The 26229-nt window shown below is 41.0% G+C and overlaps 1 protein-coding gene across 1 annotated transcript; it reads left to right on the top strand.

The window, feature by feature from the left end:
- Positions 1-16735: 16735 nt before the first annotated feature.
- Positions 16736-25938, top strand: fezf1 (FEZ family zinc finger 1). The gene is made up of 4 exons (XM_047389863.1): positions 16736-18807; positions 19399-19533; positions 21580-21712; positions 25658-25938. Exons 1-4 carry the CDS (start codon positions 18001-18003, stop codon positions 25936-25938), a joined length of 1356 nt encoding a protein of 451 aa, XP_047245819.1. The 5' UTR covers positions 16736-18000.
- Positions 25939-26229: the final 291 nt, after the last annotated feature.

Below are 26229 nucleotides of genomic sequence, written 5' to 3' on the forward strand. Positions count from 1 at the left end.
CATTTTCCCCTTTCTTTTCACCTAGTGTTTTGCCTTTAATTTTATATTTTCAGCAAAAACGTGTTAATATTCTCGATCTCCTGTCCGTTCTGATAAAAACGGTCCAAGAATGACATCGATCGCCCCTACGGTTTCAGAGTTATGGCCAGTTGTTCGGGAGCATGCGCCTCCATGTTATAATGCCTAGACCAGGGGAGACAGAGAGTGAGGTGCTGCGTGAGTGAGAAACAGCAGGTGTCAAGTTACACTGACGCTCTTTGCTGATTGGCTGATTCATTCCTCACTGTTCTATTTATAGCTCTGTGTATCTCCTACTGTCTATGTCTGTATATGATTCTGTCTTTGTTTCTGCCTCCATTCACTCCGTGTCTGATACTCGGACACACACACACGCTCACACACACCCACACACACATGCATGGATTACCATCTTTGTGAGGACTTTTCATTGACTTCCATTCATTTTCATTCGTTTCTATGGCCTAAACCTGACCCGACCCCCTAATCCTTTGATCATCTTCATAGGAGGCAACTACTGGCGGCCATTTTGTGTTGAGTACTTAAACAGCATGTACTGCTGTTCTAACAGCTGGACAACAGTGATTAAATTTAAAAGGCAATTTCATAGACTTTGGCATATAGGCTGTTAGCGCATCAGAACCTGGAACAAATCTCCATCAGAACCAGACCCAAACTCCATCAGAACCTTATCCAAAATCCATCAGAATCAGATGGAAACTCTATCAGAACAGGGTACAAATCTTCATCAGAACCATGTACAAACCTCCATCTGAAATAGGTCCAAATTCTATAAGAGCCAAGGAGAAACATTCATCAGAACCAGGTCCAAACTCCAGCAGAACCAGGAACAGATCTCCATCAGAACCGGACACAAACTCCATCAGAGCTAGTTAGGAACCCTCCATCAGAACCATACCCAAACTCCATCAGAACCAGGAGGAATTCTGTATCAGGACCAGTTAGTCACCCACTATCAGAACCAAGTCCAAACTCAATCAGAACCAGGAGGAACCTTTTATCAGAACCAGGTCCAAACTCCTTCAGAGCCTGGCAAAAAGCTCCATCACTACAAGGAAAGAAAAACTCCATCAGAACCAGATCCAATCTCCATCAGAACCAGTTAGGAACCTTCCATCAGAACCGGACACAAACTCCATCAGAACCAGATCCAATCTCCATCAGAACCAGTTAGGAACCCTCCATCAGAACCGGACACAAACTCCATCAGAACCAGTTAGGAACCCTCCATCAGAACCAGACCCAAACTCCATCAGAATCAGGAGGAATTCTGTATCATGACCAGTTGGTCACCCACTATCAAAACCAAGTCCAAACTCAATCAGAACCAGGAGGAACCTTCTATCAGAACCAGGTCCAAACCCTTCAGAACCTGGCAAAAAGCTCCATTAGTACAAGGAAAGAAAAACTCCATCAGAACCAGATCCAATCTCCATCAGAACCAGTTAGGAACCCTCCATCAGAACCGGACACAAACTCCATCAGAACCAGTTAGGAACCCTCCATTAGAACCAGATCCAAACTCCATCAGAACCAGGAGGAATTCTGTATCAGGACCAGTTAGTCACCCACTATCAGAACCAGGTCCAAACTCAATCAGAACCAGGAGGAACCTTCTATCAGAACCAGGTCCCAACTCCACCAGAACCTGGCAAAAAACTCCATAAGAACCTTGAACAATTCTATACCTGAACCATGTACAAGCATCCATCAGAACAAGACCCAAACTCCATCAGAACCAGGAACAAATCTCCATCAAAACCAGACCCAAACTCCATCAGAACCAAGAGGAATTCTGTATCAGGACAAGTTATTCACCCACTATCAGAACCAGGTCCAAATTCAATTAGAACCAGGAGGAACCTTCTATCAGAACCAGGTCCAAACTCAATCAGAACCAGGAGGAAACCCCTATCAGAACCAGATCCAATCTCCATCAGAACCAGTTAGGAACCCTCCATCAGAACCAGACCCGAACTCCAGCAGAACCAGGAACAAATCTCCATAATAACCGGACACAAACTCCATCAGAAGCAGTTAAGAACCCTCCATCAGAACCAGACCCAAACTCCATCAGAACCAGGAGGAATTCTGTATCAGGACCAGTTAGTCACCCACTATCAGAACCAAGTCCAAACTCAATCAGAACCAGGAGGAACCTTCTATCAGAACCAGATCCAAACTCCTTCAGAACCTGGCAAAAAGCTCCATCAGTACAAGGAAAGAAAAACTCCATCAGAACCAGATCCAATCTCCATCAGAACCAGTTAGGAACCCTCCATCAGAACCAGACCCAAACTCAATCAGAACCAGGAGGAACCTTCTATCAGAACCAGGTCCAAACTCCTTCAGAACCTGGAATAAATCTCCACAAGAACTGGAACCCAAACTCCATCAGAAACAGTTAGGGACCCTCCATCAGAACCAAGTCCAAACTCAATCAGAACCAGGAGGAAACTACTATCAGAACCAGAAACAAATCTCCATCAGAACCGGACACAAACTCCATCAGAACCAGTTAGGAACCCTCCATCAGAACCAGACCCAAACTCCATCAGAACCAGGAGGAATTCTGTATCAGGACCAGTTAGTCACCCACTATCAGAACCAGGTCCAAACTCAGTCAGAACCAGAAAGATACCTCTATCAGAACCAGTTCCAAGAAGAATCAGAACCTGTAATAAATCTCCACAAGAACTGGACCCAAACTCCATCAGAACCAGGAGGAAACTTCTATCAGAACCAGGAAAAAATTTCCATCGGAACCTTGTACAATTCTTCATCAGATCCAGGTACAAACGTCTATCAGAACCAGGAAGAAACAGCCATCAGAACCAGGTCCCAACTCCACCAGAACCTGGCAAAAAACTCCATAAGAACCTTGAACAATTCTATACCTGAACCATGTACAAGCATCCATCAGAACAAGACCCAAACTCCATCAGAACCAGGAACAAATCTCCATCAAAACCAGACCCAAACTCCATCAGAACCAGGAGGAATTCTCCATCAGGACCAGTTAGGCACCCATTATCAGAACCAGGTCCAAACTCAATCAGAACCAGAAAGAATATGCTAACGTTAGGATTGTAGCTTCTCTTTCTCCTCTCTTAGATAAAGAACACTTTTGCGTTTTTTAGGCAATTTCCTGTTTGTTTTTGTGTTTCTTCAGCGTATTTGTTGTTATTTCCTTTTTTCTGAAATTTCTCCTATTTTCTTATGTGTTTTAGCACTGACTTGAACTTCTTAGTCTATATTTTTGCTTCAGTCTATGCTTTTTCAGCTCATCTATGGCAGCTCTTTCCTGCTTTTTTAAAGTTTTTGTCAGTTCTTGCATTTCAACAACTCTTTCAACAAGTAGTTTTGAGGTAACTTTAAATTGTTAAGCTGTTTTATAGGTAATAGTCTTCCTGCTTAAACAGATCAGATGAGTTTTTCTTTGCTGTTTCTGCTATTTCTACTAATTTATCAGATTTCAGCAGATTTTCTGCAGTCAATTTCAGCTTTTTTCTGCCAGCTTTCAGCTAAAAAATTCAGCTTACAGCATTCCCACTGCATTTTCGTAGGAAATGCAAATTTTTCTAGTTATTATTATTATTCTTCTAGTTGCTCTCCGCTTTTTCGATTCGCTACTTCTTCTGCATACTTTGTGCTATTTTTACCATTCAAGTTTTAAAATATTCTGCTCATTAAGGACATTCCAGCTATATGTCTTGGTATTTATACATTTTATACTTTTTAAAATATTCCGCTTTTTCTGCCAATTTTGGCCCCATTGAAATGAATGGAAAACGACAAAAATTCCGCTAAATTCTGCTAAGACTTCACTGTTTTTGCCATTTAACTACTTCCGCATACTTTCAGCTAGAAACACCATTCAACTTTTAAAATACTTTCACAGCCTTCTGCTATTACTGTTTAATTCAACTTTTTGATATCTTTTACAGTTTTTCTACAATTTGGTTTCAAACTTTTTAAACACTTTTTCAGATTTTCAGATTTATAATGTAATCCTATGACGGAATGTTCGTGTCGCTAGAGTGTGTGCTCTAGGTTTTTGAATAACCTGAAAAAGAACGAACAAACTCTCCTCACTCGCTCAATTTTGAATCTACCTATACAAATTATACATCAAAACGTAGGAATCTCTTTCGCGATTAAGAAAATGTCACCCTCATTGATGTGGGACACATAGTTTTCCGGCAACACGCCCCGAAGCAACACAAAGTCAACACAGCCTCTATAGGAAATCTATAGGGATTTCAGAAAAAATCAGAGCAAAAAATACTTAAAGTCACATGTTTTTGAATTGCCGCCTCTCGTAAACTGTTCGAGGTAGAGACATGAGCCTTGTGCAGATTTATCTTCAGACATTGCTGGCACTCACAGTGAAGGAATTTTTTTGATAACTTTTATCGTTTTGTCATAAAAAAGGTTTGTTTAGGAGTACCAAATCTGTCCTTCCCAAAATCGCTTAAAATTGAAAAAGTTCAAAATTATCCATATTTCTACACTGTCATATTTCCTACATGGATTCATGTAGACACATGAAAATCTCCAGGATTGTTCACCGATCCCTGCTGATACCTACGGTCCAAAAATTATTTGGATACCTTTTATCGTTTCCTCGTGACGTAATTTTGTTTGAGAGAGAAAAATTCACCTTCACCCAGTTTAAAAATGGTCAAAATTATACACTTTTTCACAGGGTCACATCTCCCAGACAGATTTTTGTAGAAACTTGAGAAGCTCCATGATTGTTCAGCAAGGCCTGTTGATTCATACGGTGCATGAATCAAATCGATAGCCCTCATAGTTTCCGAGTTATTAGACGTTGTTTGAGATCATGTTCAGGCATTTTTCTGTTTTTCTCCATTTTTCCCTTTCTTTTCACCTTGTGTTTTGCCTTTAATATTATATTTTCAGCAAAAACGTGTTAATATTCTCGATCTCCTGTCCGTTCTGATAAAAACGGTCCAAGAATGACATCGATCGCCCCTACGGTTTCAGAGTTATGGCCAGTTGTTCGGGAGCATGCGCCTCCATGTTATAATGCCTAGACCAGGGGAGACAGAGAGAGAGGTACTGCGTGAGTGAGAAACAGCAGGTGTCAAGTTACACTGACGCTCTTGGCTGATTGGCTGATTCATTCCTCACTGTTCTATTTATAGCTCTGTGTATCTCCTACTGTCTATGTCTGTATATGATTCTGTCTTTGTTTCTGCCTCCATTCACTCCGTGTCTGATACTCGGACACACACACACACGCTCACACACACCCACACACACATTCATGGATTACCATCTTTGTGAGGACTTTTCATTGACTTCCATTCATTTTCATTCGTTTCTATGGCCTAAACCTGACCCGACCCCCTAACCCTTTGATCATCTTCATAGGAGGCAACTACTGGCGGCCATTTTGTGTTGAGTACTTAAACAGCATGTACTGCTGTTCTAACAGCTGGACAACAGTGATTAAATTTAAAAGGCAATTTCATAGACTTTGGCATATAGGCTGTTAGCGCATCAGAACCTGGAACAAATCTCCATCAGAACCAGACCCAAACTCCATCAGAACCTTATCCAAAATCCATCAGAATCAGATGGAAACTCTATCAGAACAGGGTACAAATCTTCATCAGAACCATGTACAAACCTCCATCTGAAATAGGTCCAAATTCTATAAGAGCCAAGGAGAAACATTCATCAGAACCAGGTCCAAACTCCAGCAGAACCAGGAACAGATCTCCATCAGAACCGGACACAAACTCCATCAGAGCTAGTTAGGAACCCTCCATCAGAACCATACCCAAACTCCATCAGAACCAGGAGGAATTCTGTATCAGGACCAGTTAGTCACCCACTATCAGAACCAAGTCCAAACTCAATCAGAACCAGGAGGAACCTTTTATCAGAACCAGGTCCAAACCCTTCAGAACCTGGCAAAAAGCTCCATCAGTACAAGGAAAGAAAAACTCCATCAGAACCAGATCCAATCTCCATCAGAACCAGTTAGGAACCCTCCATCAGAACCGGACACAAACTCCATCAGAACCAGTTAGGAAGCCTCCATTAGAACCAGATCCAAACTCCATCAGAACCAGGAGGAATTCTGTATCAGGACCAGTTAGTCACCCACTATCAGAACCAGGTCCAAACTCAATCAGAACCAGGAGGAACCTTCTATCAGAACCAGGTCCCAACTACACCAGAACCTGGCAAAAAACTCCATAAGAACCTTGAACAATTCTATACCTGAACCATGTACAAGCATCCATCAGAACAAGACCCAAACTCCATCAGAACCAGGAACAAATCTCCATCAAAACCAGACCCAAACACCATCAGAACCAAGAGGAATTCTGTATCAGGACAAGTTATTCACCCACTATCAGAACCAGGTCCAAATTCAATCAGAACCAGGAGGAACCTTCTATCAGAACCAGGTCCAAACTCCTTCAGAACCTGGAATAAATCTCCACAAGAACTGGACCCAAACTCCATCAGAACCAGTTAGGGACCCTCCATCAGAACCAAGCCCAAACTCAATCAGAACCAGGAGGAAACCCCTATCAGAACCAGATCCAATCTCCATCAGAACCAGTTAGGAACCCTCCATCAGAACCAGACCCAAACTCCATCAGAACCAGGAGGAATTCTGTATCAGGACCAGTTAGTCACCCACTATCAGAACCAAGTCCAAACTCAATCAGAACCAGGAGGAACCTTCTATCAGAACCAGGTCCAAACTCCTTCAGAACCAGTTAGGAACCCTCCATCAGAACCGGACACAAACTCCATCAGAACCAGTTAGGCACCCAATATCAGAACCAGGTCCAAACTCAATCAGAACCAGGAGGAAACTTCTATCAGAACCAGATCCAAACTCCAGCAGAACCAGTAACAAATCTCCACGAGAACTGGACACAAACTCCATCAGAACCAGTTAGGGACCCTCCACCAGAACCAAGTCCAAACTCAATCAGAACCAGGAGGAAACTTCTATCAGAACCAGATCCAAACTCCAGCAGAACCAGTAACAAATCTCCATCAGAACCGGACATAAACTCCATCAGAACCAGGAGGAATTCTGCATCAGGACCAGTTAGTCACCCACTATTAGAACCAGGTCCAAACTCAATCAGAACCAGGAGGAAACTTCTATCAGAACCAGGTCCAAACTCCTTCACAACCTGGCAAAAAGCTCCATCAGTACAAGGAAAGAAAAACTCCATCAGAACCAGATCCAATCTCCATCAGAACCAGTTAGGAACCCTCCATCAGAACCGGACACAAACTCCATCAGAACCAGTTAGGAACCCTCCATCAGAACCAGATCCAAACTCCTTCAGAACCTGGCAAAAAGCTCCATCAGTACAAGGAAAGAAAAACTCCATCAGAACCAGGTACAAACATGTATCAGAACCAGGTACAAACCTGTATCAGAACCAGGTCCAGACTCTATCAGAGCCAAGGAGAAGCATCCATTATAACCAGGTACAGACTTCCACCAGAACCAAATACAGATCTCCATCAGAGCCAGATCCAAACTCTATCAGAACCAGGAAGAAACCTCTATAAGAACCAGGTCAAAACTCCATCAGAACCTGGCAAAAAGCTCCATCAGAACCAGAAAACAAATGTTTAAGAACGTTCTAAACATTTTCATCAGAATCAGGAAAAAATCTCCATCAGAACCAGGTCTATCAGATCCAGGTCCATACTCTATCAGAACCAGGAAGAAAGAGCCGTCAGAACCAGGTCCCAACTCCACCAGAACCTGGAAAAAAACTCCATAAGAACCTTGAACAATTCTATACCTGAACCATGTACACGCATCCATCAGAACAAGACCCAAACTCCATCAGAACCAGGAACAAATCTACATCAAAACCAGACCCAAACTCCATCAGAACCAGGAGGAATTCTCCATCAGGACCAGTTAGGCACCCATTATCAGAACCAGGTCAAAACTCAATCAGAACCAGAAAGAATATGCTAACGTTAGGATTGTAGCTTCTTTTTCTCCTCTCTTAGCTAAAGAACACTTTTGCATTTTTTAGGCAATTTCCTGTTTGTTTTTGTGTTTCTTCAACGTATTGGTTGTTAGTTCATTTTTTCTGATATTTCTCCTATTCTTTTATGTATTTTAGCTCTGACTTCAACTTCTTAGGCTATATTTTTGCTTCAGTCTATGCTTTTTCAGCTCATCTATGGCAGCTCTTTCCTGCTTTTTTAAAGTTTTTGTCAGTTTTTGCATTTCAACAACTATTTCAACAAGTACTTTTGAGATAACATCACCTTGTTACGCTGTTTTTCAGGTAATAGTCTTCCTGCTTAAACAGATCAGATGACAGTTTTACTTTGCTGTTTCTATTTCTACTAATGTATCAGATTTCAGCAGATTTTCTGCAGTCAATTTCAGCTTGTTTCTGCCAGCTTTCAGCTAAAAAATTCAGCTTACAGCATTCACACTGCATTTTCGCAGGAAATGCAAATTTTTCTAGTTCTTATTCTGGTTGCTTCCGTACACATTTTTATTCGCTACTCCTTCTGCATACTTTGAGCTATTTTAACCATTCAAATTTCACAATATTCAGCCCTTTCAGGACATTCCGGCTATGACTTTTGGTATTTATACCTTTTTAAAATATTTTTAAAATATTTTTAAAATATTTATACTTTTTAAAATATTCAGCTTTTTATGCAATTTTTTGCTCCTTTGAAATGAATGGAAAATCTTAACAATTCCGCAAAATTCAGGTAAAACTTCATGCTCTTTCACAGCTTACTACTTCTGCATACTTTCAGCTAGAAACATCATCCAACTTTTAAAATGTTCACAAGACATTAATCTATCTTCAAATGATTCAGCTGTTTGATATCTTTTACGGTTCTTCTACAAACGCAATTCAAATTTCAGGCAAGATTTTTGACGTTTTTGATTTTATAATGTAATCCTATGGCGGAATTCGTCAGTTGGTAGAGTGTATGCTCTGGGTTTTTGAATAACCTGAGAAAGAACAAACAAACTCTCCTCACTCGCTCAATTTTCACTGTACTGGCACAAATTATGTATCAAAACGTAGGATTCTCTTTCACGATTCAGAAAATATCACCCTCATTGATGCGGGACTAACAGATTTCCGGAAACTTGACCCAAATCGATGCAAAGCCAACACACCCTGAATGGGAAACCTGTAGGAATTTCAGAAAGAATCAGAGCAAAAAATCCTTAAACTCACGTTTTCGAATCACCGCCTCTCGTAAACCGTTCGAGGTAGAGACATGAGCCTTGTGCAGATTTATCTTCAGACCTTGCTGGCGCTCACAGTGAAGGAATTTTTTTGATACCTTTTATCATTTTATAATAAAAAAGGTTTGTTTAGGAGTACCAAATCTGTCCTTCCCAAAATCGCAAAAAATTGAAACATTTCTAAATTATACACTTTTCTACACATATCTCTTACACGGATTTATGTAGAAACATGAACATCTCCAGGATTGTTCACCGATCCCTACTGATACCTACGGTCCAAAAATTGTTTGGATACCTTTTATCGTTTCCTTGTGAAGTAGGTTTGTTTGCGAGTGAAAAATTCACTTTCACTCAGGTTAAAAATGGTCAAAATTATCCACTTTTTCACAGGTTCGCACCTCCCAGACAGATTTTTGTAGAAATTTGAAAAGCTCCATGATTGTTCAGCAAAGCCTGCTGATTCATACGGTGCATAAATCAAATCAATAGCCCTTATAGTGTCCGAGTTATTAGACGTTGTTTGAGAGCATGTTCAGGCATTTTTGTGTTTTTCTCCATTTTTCCTTGTCTTTTCACCTAGTGTTGTGCCTTTATTATTATATTTTCAACAAAAAAGGATTGATATTCAATTCAATTCAAATCAAAAATACTTTATTAGTCCCAAAGGAAAATTAAATGTTGTTATAGCTCATATTATGAAGGTTTCCTCAAAGAGCCGTTGTAGATGCTGATGGCTGTGGGCAGGAAGGATCTCCTGTAGCGCTCCGTCTTACAGCAGATCTGAAGAAGCCTCTGACTGAAGACACTCTGTTGTTGTAGGACAGTCTCATGAAGAGGATGCTCAGGGTTCTCCATAATGTTCTTCATTTTATGAAGAATCCTTCTTTCCATAATGATCTCCAGAGGAGTCCCCAGAACAGAGAGAGTTTTTTTAAATGCCTGGCTCTGATGCTGCTTCCCCTGCAGATGATGGTAGAAGAGATTACACTTTCCACAACAGACTTATAGAAGATATGCAGCATCTTGCTGCAAACACCAAAGGACCTAAGCTTCCTCAAGAAGTATAGTCTGCTCTGTCCCTTCTTGTAGATGGCTTCACAGTTGCATCTCCACTCTAGTCTGTTGTCCAGGTGAACACCGAGGTATTTATACTCCTCCACCACCTCCACTTCTTCTCCCATGATAGAAATAGTTTTTGACTTATTCCTGTTTCTCTTAAAGTCTACAATCATCTCCTTTGTTTTAGTCACGTTCAAAATGAGATGATTGTTTCCTCACCATGCCACAAAGCGGTCCACCACCTTCCTGTACTCATCTTCTTGTCCATCTCTGATCCACCCCACGACTGCAGAAGCATCCGAGTATTTCTGCAGATGACAGGAGTCTGTCTTGTACTGGATGTCTGAGGTGTACAGAGTGAAAAGGAATGGTGAGAGTACAGTCCCCTGTGGTGCTCCTGTGCTGCTGACTACCTGGTTAGACTCACAACCCTTCAGTTTCACAAACTGTGGTCTGTTTGTCAGGTAGTCTTTGATCCAGGAAATTGTTGAGGCCTCCACCTGAGTCTTCTGGAGTTTCTGACAAAGCAAATCAGGTTGGATTGTATTAAATGCACTGGAGAAATCAAAGAACATGATCCTCACAGTGCTGCTGGCTTTGTCCAGATGACAGTGGGTTTTTTGAAGCAGGTGTATGATGGCATCTTCAACTCCAACTCCACAGCGATGAGCAAACTAAAGGAGGTCCCAATAGTTTATTGTTTGCTTACTCAGGTGGGCCAACAGGAGTCTTTCTAGGACTTACATGATATGGGATGTCAGGACAACAGATCTAGTCATTGATGACTGATGGGTGAGTTTTCTTTGGTACTGGAACAAGACAGGAGGTCTTCCACAACACCGGAACCTTCTTCTGGGCCAGGCTAAGGTTGAAGAGGTTCTGCAGAATCCCACAGAGCTGCTCTGCACAGGCCTTCAGGACTCTATGGCTGACATGATCTGGACCTGCAGCCTTATTCCTATTCAGTCTCTCCAGTTGTCTCTTCACCTGACTTCTTGAGACACACAGGTGGAAGGGGGAAGCAAAGGAAGCATCATCAGCATCTTCTGATATGGTTGAAGGCAAATATGTAGAAGCAGAAGGGTCTAGGGCTGAGGTGGAAGATAAAAAATGTGAGGTGTTACTGGACAGCTGTGAGTCCTGTGGGTCAAAGGAAGATGGAATGTCTGTTTGGCTGTGAGCAGGAGAGGAGGATGCGAAGCTGGTTTCTGAACTGAACCTATTGAAGAATGTGTTCAGTTCATTGGCTCTGTCCAGACCTCCATCAGTCTGATCTTCTTTCTGCTTGAAGCCTGTGATCTTCTTCATCCCTGTCCACACATCTCTGATATTGTTTTGCTGGAGCTTGCTCTCCAGCTTCTTCTTGTACACCTCCTTGCTGTCTCTTATCTTGACTTTAAGTTGCTTCTGTATAATCCTCAATAATTCTCTGTCTCCCTCTCTGAAGGCTTTTTTCTTGTTAAGCAGGTCCTTCAGGTCACTGGTGATCCAAGGTTTGTTATCGGGGAAGCATCTCACGGTTCTGGTAGGGATTATGTTATCCACACAGAAGTTTATATAGTCGGTTACACACTCAGTCATGGCATTGATGTCCTCTCCATGTGGCTGGCACAGTGCGTCCCAGTCTGTAGCCTCAAAGCAACCTTGCAGAGCTTCTTCAACTTCCTGTGACCATTTTCTCACAGTCCTCTTTATTACAGGTTGTCTCTGAACAAGGGGCTTATATTTCGAGCAGAGAAAAAAAAGATTGTGATCTGATTTGCCTAGAGGAGGTTGTGCTGTAGAGATGTATGAGTCCTTGACATTTGCATAAAACAAATCCAATGTTTTGTTTTCTCTGGTAGAGCAGCTGACAAATTGTTGAAACGTTGGAAGTGTAGCAGAGAGTGAAGCATGGTTAAAATCACCAGAAATTGCCACAAAAGCATTGGGGTTTTGTGTCTGTAGCTTAGCAACAACTGAGCTGATGGCATCACATGCAGTGTCAGCAACAGCGGAAGGTGGAACGTAAACTGTTACCAAAATAACACTGGTGAACTCTCTGGGTAAATAATATGGACGAAAACTTACTGCCAACAGTTCAATATCTGGACTGCAGAGATGACACTTCACAGTAACATGTCCTGGATTACACCATCTGTTGTTCACAAGTACTGCCAGTCCACCTCCTTTACATTTGCCGCTCCTCTTTAAATCTCTGTCTGCTCGTATGGTTAAAAAGCCCGGCAGAGAGACGCTGGAGTCGGGGATATGATCCTGCAGCCATGTCTCAGTAAAACACATGATACTGCATGCCCGGTACTCTGGCTGGGTCCTTTGTAGGGCTTGGAGTTCATCCAACTTGTTTCCCAACGATCTCACATTGCCCATCAAAATCGACGGAAGAGATGGTTTGAACTTCCTCCTTCTCTCTCTTCTCTTAGCTCCTGCTCTGCATCCACGGCGTCTCCTTTTCAACTCATCAGGGATTTGGGGTTGTAGTTGAAGCATTATTTGAGCTTTTGAGATATTAATCAGCTGCTCCCGGTTGTAAGAAGCAACACCGTTGCCATGGCAATGCATCATAACAAATGTCCAAAAATAGAAAGTATTAAGAAAAATCCTCCAAGCTGCACAGCATCCGACACTGGAGTGGACAGTCATACAAAAAAAATCAATTGTATCCGCCACAAGAGGAATAGTTAAAAGAATAAATCAGAATCAAAAGTAACAGATCTACTCCAACCTGCTGCCACCTTGAGCGGCGCAATTCGAGAAATATTATCGTTTCCCTGTCTGTTCTAATAAAAGCTGTCCAAGAATGACGTCGATAGCCCCTATGGTTTCCGAGTTATGGGCAGTAGATCGGGAGCATGTGCCACCATGTTATAAAGCCAGGCCATGATGAGATACAAAGTGTGGTGCTGCGTGAGTGAGAAACAGCAGCTGTTGGGCGCTCATTAATTACCATAGCAACAGAACACAGCTGCCAGTGAACTTAAGTAACCTCAGACAGAGAGTGGCTCTGAAAATGAGCTCAGGCCAGAAGCTTCCACGAGTGATCACAAAGTCAGTCATAGCTGACAACCACACTAGACTTTCAAAATAAGACCTACACATACTCTACAAAATGAAAGCCTTTTTTTCACACTGCACATCAACCTTCCATATTTACAAATGATTTTATAAAGCTGATAATAGCATAAACAATGATTTCAGCCGAGCATGCAGGTTCTATATGACTAATGGAAATAACCCAGACTTGAAAGGACAACCCTGCTAGATTTTCAAAATAAGACAAAACATGCTCTACAAAATAAAAGCCTTTACATTTTAAACTATAGACAATTGCAGCACTGGGCTTCACACTAATGTTGGAGCTCATCCAGTGTAGGAAGTAGGACCAGGTCAGCCCTTTAAAATAAGGATTACTGAAATTTTCAAAATAAAAACCTCAATCTTTAATAGTTACTAGTGATTACTTAAGTTGATAATAGTATACATAATGATTTTAGAATAGCAAGCAGGTTCAATGTAACTAATGAAAGTAACCCAGACCTGAAAGGACAACCACGCTGAATTTTCAAAATAAAACAAAACATGCTCTACAAAATAAAAGCCTTTACATTTTAAATTATAAATAATTGCAGGACTGGGAATCACACTACTGTTGGAGCTCACCCAGTGTTGGAAATAGGACCATGTTGGCCTTTTAAAATAAAGCTTACTGAAACACTCAAAATTAAAGCCTCAGTCTTCCAGAGTTACTAGTAATTTTTAAGCTGATAATAGCATACATAATGATTTTAGAATAGCAACCAGGTTCTTTATATCTAGTGGAAGTACGCCAGACCTAAAAGGACAACTATACTGGACTTTCAAAACAACACCTAGACATACCCTACAAAATAAACGTCTTCATATTTCACACAGCGATAATTGCAGCATTGGTCTTAACACTATAGCTGGGACTCTGTAATGGAAATGGATCTACTTTATCCTTTCAAAATAAGCTCACTGATATTAACAAAATAAAAGCCTCAACATTCCTTAGTTGGGGCCAGCCATAGCAATGAAGGGAGAACAGTGAGTGGCCTGACGCCCATGCCATTTACTGGTGGCACCTATTACTACACATCTCTAAACTGGACTCTTTATTTAGTGGCGACTGCCAAAGCAATGCAAGGACGCCTGATTACTGGTGAAACAAGAGCAGGTCTAGATAGACATCTTAACCTTCTACCCTCAATCGTGATGCACACCATTCTGTTGCTTTGGTTTTGTACCTCAGCCCCACAACCATTGGCTCTGATCCGAGAATTATTATTATTATTATTATTGTGTGAATGCTGAAGAGTGAATAATTTTAAATGGCAATTTCATAAACTTTTGAATATACGCTGTAGTAAGCCTTAGCAGTTTAGCTAATTTTAGCTTATACATTGCTTTTTGCATGGTAGATGGGTTAAATTAATATCAGCCTTCATGCTAGTGATAGCCAATATGCTAATATTAGCATTTTAGCTTCTCTTTCTCCTCTCTTCTCACTTAGCTGAAGAACACATTTGCATTTTTTAGGCAATTTCCTGTTTGTTTTTGTGTTTCTTCAGCGTATTTGTTAGTTAATTTTTTCTGAAATTTCTCCTATTTTTTTTATGTATTTTAGCACTGACATCAACTTCTTAGGCTATATTTTTGCTTCAGTCTATGCTTTTTCACCTCATCTATGGCAGCTCTTTCCTGCTTTTTTAAAGTTTTTGTCAGTTCTTGCATTTCAACAACTGTTTCAACAAGTAGTTTTGAGGTAACTTTACATTGTTAAGCTGTTTTATAGCTAATAGTCTTCCTGCTCAAACAGATCAGATGACAGTTTTTCTTTGCTGTTTCTGCTATTTCTCCTAATTTATCAGATTTTAGCAGATTTTCTGCAGTCAATTTCAGCTTGTTTCTGCCAGCTTTCAGCTAACAAATTCAGCAAACAGCATTCACACTGCATTTTCGCAGGAAATGCAATTTTTTCTAGTTACATGTGGAACCTCACATCTTACAAAGATCCGATGCCAGTCCATTAACCCTAACTATGTGTTGATGATAAACATAAATGTACATTAATTCTGCAGAGGTTTCTTGAGGGAAGTGTTCTGAAGAGCTTTGAACTTGATGCCAGCAACATGTTCATTACAGATATACTCAATCAGCTCCGCTGTGAAACAGCAGTCTGAAGTTTTAGCACAAATTTTGTTAGCAGGAACCTCTTCAGATTTAGCTGCATACTAATACCTCAGAGTGTATCTACTGTTAACAAAGCACAAAGATATTTCCTACATAAGTGATGTATGGATTTGTTATTGGATGTTTTCCAAAGATTTGCTTTATGCCTTAAATTATATTTTAATATACACATTTTACAAGTGTTAGCTATATTAAAGTTCCTTATTCAGATGCTGGAAAATACAAACAATGCATTTAAAATACTGTTCCTATTTCAGTTTAGTGCAGCTTTTAATGTCCTGTTCATAAACTGGATGGCAAAAATAGATTCTCCACAGACCAGTTATCTGCAACGCCGGAGGTATTCTGTTGTAGACCAGACAGGTTTGGCATTGTCTTTATGAAATCACAAAGAGCTTCATAGAAAGCCTATGTTATTAATATTTAAAGTAAGATAAAAGTTCCTTGAGTCATTTGTGGAACATCTACCATCTGCACCTTTTGACATGATGAGATCCAAAGGCTCAGTCTCCTCATTGCCTGCATTTATTCCATAGACAGCAAAACATTCTCCTTTCAAAATATATGTCAACATATTTTTGGTGGGTTCAAATGTATAATTATGAATGAATGCATCTTGGTTCAGGAACTTCTTTTGATCCTCATCTATTAATATGAGGTAATAATGGTTTCAGAAATCATTTACAGAAGTTAACGTGTGACTGGAGCCTGTGTAAAGCGGGACCAGCTGAAGAGTCTGTCGGATGCAGTTTCAATCTTCTCTTTGAGGAGCCTTACAGCAAAAACACAAAATTTGTTTTTGTGCAAATTTGTTTCAAGCAAGATTGAAAATGTGTGATTATTATTTATGGTTTAAATGTGACTTGCTAAAATGTTTTGATTACATTAAACCCAAAAATGTTTAAAGGAAATATTTATAATTTGAATTTCAGGAAACGGTTTGTTACAATTGGTTTCCTTCCTGTCCTCATTGTCTGTAAGCATATTATTATTACAATTATTATTACAATTAATATTATCATTATTGTTATTATTTGTAGCAGAATTATGGTTCTGTTAGCTTTCATGCACTTTATTTAACAGAGAAAACCTGCAAAATGAAATAAATATAATTGATAACAAAACATTTTTCTAAAAACAAATGTAAAAGAAATTATAAACACTTTTTACGCAGGGTAGAAGGAGCACATCCACTGTTACAGCAAAAAAAAAATCTGTCATGCTTCTGGGATAAAAATAAAGTGGCAATCAAGAATTTCATGAACAAAAGAGAAAAGTTAATCAATTTATCTTGAGAGAAACGTGTACATAAAATATGTAGCAAATTTCTGAAATCTGTCATTTCAACATTCTGTAGGATTTGTTTAAATTGCTGTTATTAGAATAACTAATGACGATTAATATCGTTGGCTCTAAACAAGTGTCCTCATATATACATACATACATATATATATATATATATATATATATATATATATATACTGAAACAACTGAAGCGCAAACGGAAAGAAGAAATTAACAAGACTCGTTGGTGAAGCGGCCTCGATTATGACCGAAGCCTAATACTATACTGCTACTACTAATAATAATAAAGGTAGTATTGTGTGTTGATTGCAATTATAACTTTTGGTCCCCTCGTTATTTTCTGCGCTTTGTGTTTGCCTGATTTTTCAGTCATTTTCTTACTCCTCCTTCTTGTTTCTGCGGGGAAATCTGTGGATCTTCCTCGGTGGCAGGATGGGAGGGTTGCGGTCGGTCTCAACTTGCTCGCTTTTAGGAATTTGTCAAAGCCTAAACTGTACGTAGAAACGTCATCTGTGTGGCGGACTGGGGGATAAAAAGTTGTTTTGTTTGCAGCTCCTCATCTTCCAGTAAAAGGCGGCGCAGAAACTGGGATTCGAAGTCGTCACAGATCGCTTTGAAATCCATTTTGATGGCCCGGGTCCACGCGCTCCCAGCTTTGTGTCACGCCTGAACTCGCGCGCGTGAAGAGTCCTGATGTGATATGAAAGTAGACAGCTCGTGACCTCGCGACCACAAACATATTAAAATGATGTCACGCGCAGCCACAAGTGGACCTGGGATTTAACAAGTTCCCTCCAGTTGAGCAGGAGTTGTGCCAACCTCCTCCTCCTTATCCTGGGGAGACACGGAATTCAGAATCGACGAAGAAGAATTGAGCAAATGATCTACTTTTTCCCTGTACTCCCTGGACGGTAACGATCAGCAGGTCTCGGCTCTCCGCACGCAGCCATCGAGCGAGGTGCGGCCGCTGGCTTTGCCATCATTAAGCGTGAAAACAGAGGCGGTGATTAGGAGGGGGCTTCCCTGGCAGAAGATGCCCTTTCCTGTGGGCCGGTGAGGAGCAGCCGACCCCTCGCTTCTTCCCACTACTTTGTTGTTGTTGTATTTGCGCGGTTGATGCGAACATGATGGACGGTTCTTTCTGCCGCCCAGCGGGGATCCTTGGCTCCCCCCCGACCCCCGGGAGCCAGCCCGCGGGCTCAGACATGCTGACGTCCGGCGGCGGCGGCACCAAGCCCCTCGCCTTCTCCATCGACCGGATTATGGCCAGGACACCGGAGCCCAGGTCGATACCGCTCCCCACCTGGTTCCAGTCCGCTCCCATGGGGAAACCCGACATGTGTCCGTCCTCACTGCACTGCATGATCCCGCTTGTGCCGCTCGGGTATGAGGCGGGCCACCGACTCAGCATCAGCGGGCTGGATCCGGGCCATTTGGACGGCTCTCACCTCCCGGCTCCCGTTGACATTTTGGGGTTCGGGTTGAACTACCGGACCCAGCAGGAGGACTCCGTTGTGAGCCAAAGCAGCGGCCAGTACAAACTTTTCAGACCGCGGGTGGTGAACCAGTCTTCGCTCTCCACCGTGGGCACCATGTGCTACCTGAACTGCGCTGGGGACGGAGGGGCCTGCGCCCCGTCGGCCGGCCTGGTCAACCTGCACCCGATGGCCTCGTACCTCCTCACCGCCCGACACAAAGCCCTCATAGCGGAGAAGAGCAAGCAGCAAGTGGGGGAGCGCTTCTCGGTGTCCGGGGTGCAGGCCTTCAAACAACTTTCTTCCAGTCAGATCCAACACTACATGAAGGAAAGGGACCAAATGCTCACGGACAAGATGTTTAAAGGCTCCCCGGCGGCGGCAGGAGCCGCCCGGCTAAACGGATCCTGTTCCGGCAGCAAGCCCAAAGTGTTCATCTGTGAGGTCTGCGGAAAGGTGAGCCGTAGCCGGGAGCGGGCTCAGACTGCTGGAGGTGTTCATGGCCTTTTCACAACTAGCCACAAGATTATTTTTGTCTAAATATTTAAAATGTTTTATTTTTAGTGAGTGGTTAACCAAAAATACAAAAAGGCCTTCAGTTTTCAACATTTAGGCCTGCATTCGGACACAGTCAAAAAGGAAATAAACAGAAAGTTGTTTTTTTTTAAGAAAAATGCCCTGAGATTTTTTCATTTGCTACTCGCACGGCAGAACAGAGCCCCTGCGATAAGAAACGCGAAAAATGATTTTATGTCTTTCTATGTATGTTTTATTATTTTTTAAAATACAACAAACGCAGATTCGATGTAAAAAAAAAACAGGAAGGGTAATAGCGACCCGCTGCACCGTTTTACGAACTGATGGTAATTCTTCTGCGTTCCAACAACTTTTTATTAGTTATTTAATAATAGAGGACCAAAGGGGGATTAAATTCGTTTTTTCACTTCATGCATCTCTATTATCATTATCATCATCATCACTAATAATTAGGCAGCAGGTCACTGTTCTTTCCTGTTCTCATCTCAATGTTTGCGGTTCCTCCCTCAGGTGTTTAACGCGCACTACAACCTGACCCGCCACATGCCCGTGCACACCGGCGCGCGGCCCTTCATCTGTAAAGTTTGCGGGAAAGGGTTCCGTCAGGCCAGCACTCTGTGCCGACACAAGATCATCCACACCCAGGTGAGCCCGAGGGCCGCTTTGCAGGTTGCTGCCTTCAGGCTGCATGCGGTGGGGCCGCTGGCTGCCAGCTGGGGCTCCTGTTGGAAAGCTTGTAATTGTGCGAGAACGCTTTAAGTCAGACTGTTTATTTATTTTTCACCCACACAAAAAACATGTATTTGCTGTTTGAATATTCTGAGTTAAAAATGTAAATTATATGCTTGGTTCGTTCTAAAATTATTGACTAATAACTTGCGGGCCGAATCAGTTCTCCGTCTGTAAACGCACTTTATTTATTATTATGATTTATGAAAGAATATTTTACCTTGCAGCATAGATTGAGCCAGAAAGCCCGGGTTCGCAGTAAATTTAGCTCAATGAACATTTTTCCCCAACAAAATATCGTTTGAAGACAGGAATAAAAATAGTTTTTTTGTATCGGGATAAAATGAAATTTGACCTCTAGACTTTGAGCTGACCGCCGTGTTCGCCGTGTGAACCATGTACAATCTAACCCTTTGAATGCGATTTCACCGCCGATCAATAGGCTACTTAGCTCTATAGTTTGTTACATAAAACTTGAAATATTTGTTCATTTTATTTCTTCCTTTTTATGCATATTTGTTCTGTTGTTTAAAAAACACTTTTAAATAAACGAATTTAAAAGAGGGACGCCCCCGCCGTCCAGCACGTTAGTTACACTGTAAAATTACTCTGGTTAAAATAACAGGCAACAATTAGGCCGCGGATTCCGTGTTTCATTCTACATCAACATTACAGTGGATCCAATGTAAAGAAGTACACTGACAGGCTGCTACAACACCAAACAGTAATTAGACTGGACCACATTTAGGCCAACAATCTTTAAAACCTTCAGACTAGCACTCTTAATAAATCCAAAGATCGTTTGTCATAAATTGTCATAATTTTAAAATTGTACATGTTTTGTAATTTTACAACAGAGTATGACAAAGGATGTTCAGGAATAAAATTCAGTTAAAATGTGCTGGTTTAAAAAAAATACTATTATTATAGCCAAAAATCCTTTATTTTCATTTTAATTATATTACACTAACTGTACTTTAGCTCCACAGTTAACCCAAACCAGAACAAAAATAATTTCATGAACGTTGTACTGACAAAAAACATACACTGTCTGTGTTACTGTGTGTGTGTATGTGTATGTGTGTGTGTGTGTGTGTGTGCTTGCTTATACAGGTTCCTGGAGTTTGTGTGTGAAGTTTGTGAATCATCAGCTTATGAAAAACATTTTTGTATTATTTTTCTCACCATTACATTTATCATTGAACCTGGCTGTAATGATAAAAGGTCAAAAGTCAGGTGTTTTTGGTGAACTTTAAATAAAGTTTGGACTCAGCTGCACGGAAGCCTCCATTCAACCAAGGGCATTCACAGTACAAACAGTTAAATAGATCATTAGAAATATCAACATCCATTAAGATGTTGGATCTGCCTCAGATTTGAGTTCACCAGTGAAAATAGAACAGTGAGAAAAACATCTCTTCATTTTACTCAGAAGAAAGTTTAACAAATCTGTACCAGTCTCCATTAAACCAACGGACCAATGACAGGATCTGTTATTGGGTCTGGAAAACCGTCAAAACAAAACATGATGCTCCAACCATGTTTGGCCTATTTTAGCTGAAACATTCTTGAATACAGTATAAACTGTGATTGGTGACTGTTAGTTCCAGCTGCCTGTGTCTATTACAGTAACATGTTGTTCTTTAGCTGGTGACCTTAGCTTGACTGCACCAACAGTTAAACATGTGAGGCAGATATGATCAATATAACAAACCAGTCCCTCTGAAAATGCTTTTATATTTGGTTAAATAAAATGGCAAATATTCTGCACTCTCAAGTCAAATTAAAGATAATAGGTAAATAAATTACAACATAAAAAAAACACATAAATAAATATCTTTACTTGCTAAACATCTATTTACATCAATGTAGTATTGCTTTGAATGTGCTGGGTCATTTTAAAGAGCTTTGTCCCTGCCGTAAAATCATTTACTGAAACAAATCTCTCCCGTTGTTTTACAGGAAAAACCTCACAAGTGTAACCAGTGTGGGAAAGCCTTCAACCGGAGCTCCACGCTCAACACGCACACACGGATCCACGCGGGATACAAACCCTTCGTGTGCGAGTTCTGTGGGAAAGGATTCCACCAGAAAGGTGAGAATGTTCAGAAAAAAAGATTGAATCCTGTGATGTAGAGCTGTTCTACACATTTCATTTCATGCTCTGCATATCTGGGAAAGACCTCTGGGCCACAGTGATAAATCTGTTTCTTTTGTCATACTTTACCCCAAACCAATGGACTTCTTGTGGAATAAGCTTCTCCTAATTGGCTCTCCTGGAGAGCAGGAATAAATATAGCAGCAATCCGTGGGCATTATTCTGTAATACAAACATTTCACGCAGTCGACTAATGACTTTTCCCAGATCCAGGCTGGATGCCAGTTCACAGCAGCTGTCAGCAGCATGCAGTAAACACACATTACAGAGGCTAGGAAAACAGTCATGCACAAACCGGAATATGTCTTTTAAATGACCTTTAAATTACTGCATCAACATTCTGAATGTTGCCTTTTTTCTCAGAGCACTAAAAAAAGTGTTTAATGATTCCTGTCTGAGAAAACCCAAGCCCACATTTTATCACTAGATTCAACAGATTGATTGTTCACACTTTATATATATATATAGACTGACTGATTGATGACTGACCGGTTTATATACAGGGGTTGGACAATGAAACTGAAACACCTGGTTTTAGACCACAATAATTTATTAGTATGGTGTATTGGCCTTTTGAGGCCAATGCAGCGTCAATTCGTCTTGGGAATGACATATACAAGTCCTGCACAGTGGTCAGAGGGATTTTAAGCCATTCTTCTTGCAGGGTAGTGGCCAGGTCACTACGTGATACTGGTGGAAGAAAACGTTTCCTGACTCGTTCCTCCAAAACACCCCAAAGTGGCTCAATAATATTTAGATCTGGTGACTGTGCAGGCCAAGGGAGATGTTCAACTTCACTTTCATGTTCATCAAACCAATCTTTCACCAGTCTTGCTGTGTGTATTGTGCATTGTCATCCTGATACACGGCACCGCCTTCAGGATACAATGTTTGAACCATTGGATGCACATGGTCCTCAAGAATGGTTCGGTAGTCCTTGGCAGTGACGCGCCCATCTAGTACAAGTATTGTGCCAAGGGAATGCCATGATATGGCAGCCCAACCATCACTGATCCACCCCCAGGCTTCACCCTGGGCATCCAACAGTCTGGGTGGTACGCTTCTTTGGGGCTTCTCCACACCGTAACTCTCCCGGATGTGGGGAAAACACTAAAGGTGGACTCATCAGAGAACAATATATGTTTCACGTTGTCCACAGACCAAGATTTGCGCTCCTTACACCATTGAAACTGACGTTTGGCATTGGCATGAGTGACCAAAGGTTTGGCTATAGCAGCCTGGCCGTGTATATTAACCTTGTGGAGCTCCCGACGGACAGTTCTGGTGGAAACAGGAGAGTTGAGGTGCACATTTAATTCTGCTGTGATTTGGGCAGCCGTAGTTTTATGTTTTTTGGATACAATCCGGGTTAGCACCCGAACATCCCTTTCAGACAGCTTCCTCTTGCATCCACAGTTAATCCTGTTGGATGTGGTTCGTCCTGCTTGGTGGTATGCTGACATTACCCTGGATACCGTGGCTCTTGATACATCACAAAGACTTGCTGTCTTAGTCACAGATGCGCCAGCAAGACGTGCACCAACAATTTGTCCTCTTTTGAACTCTGGTATGTCACCCATAATGTTGTGTGCATTTCAATATTTTGAGCAAAACTGTGCTCTTACCCTGCTAATTGAACCGTCACACTCTGCTCCTACTGGTGCAATGTGCAATCAATGAAGACTGGCTACCAGGCTGGTCCAATTTAGCCATGAAACCTCCCACACTAAAATGACAGGTGTTTCAGTTTCATTGTCAGTTTCATTGTCCAACCCCTGTATATATATATACACACATATATATATATATATATATATATATATATATATATATATATATATATATATATATATATTGAGCGATCTGTGTATGGAGCTCCTCCGGGCTTCGCAGTGGACCGGACCGGAGCAGATACAGTGTAAATCCAGGGTTGCAGTATATGAGTGAAACAACTGGAGGTGAAGTGAGCAGCATGGAGCAGCAGCAGAAAACACAAGGGAAGATCTGAAGGCACTACCTGGTGTGTCATTTTTTTTAAACTTTATATCAGAATCTTTAGAGAAACATTTATTTGAATATCTTGTATGCGTGTGTAATTTATCTTATTTTAATAATAATAATAATTTCATCTTATTTTTATTATTCATAAAAATTATAATTTGGGACTTTTAACTATTAACAATAACTACCAATATTTAAATGTACTTTTATGACAAGGAAGTGCTCTTATCTGCTGAGCCTTGATCCATTTAGCAACAGCAGCAACAACCTTTTCTTTAGAGATCTTTTCCCATCAGATGTTCTGAACAGCGTGGCTATAGATTCTGTTTCAACATTCTCCTTCATCTGTCAGATATCCTGACCTCTGACACCATTACTCTCACCATATCAGAGGTTTCTTGTTCAAAGCAGTTTGCAGAGAAGTCTTCTGGCTGTGCTTGGTGGGACCAGCCCATCTGTCCCTCCTCATTTTTCCAGCTCTGATCCAGGCAGCTCTGATCCTCTTTGATTCAGGAAAGTTGTGCAGACTAACGGCTGCTGTCATAGTATTGCTGTCATCACCAGCAATGCACCGTTTCACCATATTAACGCTGTTTGTAACGCAACTCTGCTTCTACATAAACCGTTTATAATTGACACTCATACAGTGAATGACCGGAAACTTCCCCATAGACATCATTTTTGCGTGACTTTGGACTTGCAAAATTTAACATCAAAATAGACCTATTCTGTGTCACAATTGTCTTTTATCATTTCAATTACTGCCCATTTCTTTCAATATCAAGATGTTTTCTTTCAATTTCTGCATTTGTGGGAAAAGCGTGTCACGGCCACTTTAACATTATCTCCAGAATGGAGAAGAAACAAATAAAAAGATTGCTTTAAATCTAAATATGCCAGCGGTGTAAACCATTTTCTGCTTATCTGTATGTGCTCTACAACTAATAATAGGTAAATTATTGAAGTCTGCTTAGGTTTGATGAAACATTTTTAGACAGTGGTAGAGTTCAGTAATCAATATACAACACAGTGAAAGGTGTGGATGTAAACGATTCATTGGCCCTTCTGACAGTAAGCTTGTCAGGAAACCATTGCCACATATCCAGTGGAAAAACAGAAAGAAACACATTGTTATCAACCTCTGTTACTAATAGCTAGCATTAGTTAGTACTCTAACAATTAGCAAATTCCACTGATTTTTTGACTTGTAACAAGACAGTACTCAGCCTGAGATTTACGTGATTCTCCCTGGTTTTCAGTCCTGTAGTAAAGATCATCCCCTGCTGTGCTGCACAGCTACATGATCAAATTTAAATAAATATTCAGCGTTTCACACAAAGATCATTACTGTATGTCTAAACATGCAGTACTACAGCCTCCTCACATTCAAGTAACAGTATTGCCAGCATTTTTCATTTTGCATCTTGATTAGTTACTGATTCTAGTCTAAAATGATTCCTTGGTAAATTATCATCTGAGTGATTTCATTAGGCTCTGTGTGAGCGTAGTTAAAGCGACATCGGTTTGAGACAGATTTTGCTGATCAACAATGGTTTCAGAGCAAAGCCGTATGGTGCAGATGGGAATGTATTAACCTCCAACATCTTGAAGTAAGCAACAGGCTGCCCAGCTGAACAGTTCTAGCTGATGCCAGAAAAAAATTATTTGTCTATTGGAAACAGGAAGTTAAATACACATTGGCTAAAGTGTTAAGTCTGTCTTGAACACAATGTTTTGATGGGAAGTTATGTCAAGAAACTTTCCCATCACTATATGTCTCATCATTTAAAATGTTGGAACTTTTTTTATATATTAATCTACTTTGTGTTGGATCAAATAAATTTTGGGAGAAATGTAAAATTCTGCTGTAATTCTCTACAGGAAACTACAAGAACCATAAGTTGACGCATAGCGGGGAGAAGCAGTACAAGTGCTCCATCTGTAACAAGGCCTTCCACCAGATCTACAACTTGACATTTCACATGCACACACACAATGACAAGAAGCCATTCACCTGCACAACCTGTGGCAAAGGCTTCTGCCGCAACTTTGACTTGAAGAAGCACATCAGGAAGCTACATGAGAACAGCTTTTCTGCAGTGTCAGAGGCCTTGAGACCCGGCTGCGGCGCCGTCGCCCCTGCAGGCCTGAAATACCTTTAAGCTAAAATCCCAGTTCCCGGTGTGTTGAGGAAAGATTTCAGAAATGAGTATCCTGTGTTCAGCCTGTGCACTTTCTCTGCTCACAATTGCTTCATTTATTGTTAATTAGCACTGACTCTGAAATGCTGTGAAAAACTGAAGTATTGTAGTGTTTTTGTTCCCTCATGTTTTTCCCTGCATATGCTGCCCCCTGCTGTCTAAACTGGCAGTTTGAATCTGGTAGTCACTGATCCAACAGCGGAATCGGACCTTTTACCTTCAGCACAGTCATGGAGCTTACCAAAGGACAGA

The sequence above is a fragment of the Girardinichthys multiradiatus genome, chromosome 2 (assembly GCF_021462225.1).
Source record: "Girardinichthys multiradiatus isolate DD_20200921_A chromosome 2, DD_fGirMul_XY1, whole genome shotgun sequence".
Taxonomy (NCBI): Eukaryota; Metazoa; Chordata; class Actinopteri; order Cyprinodontiformes; family Goodeidae; genus Girardinichthys; species Girardinichthys multiradiatus.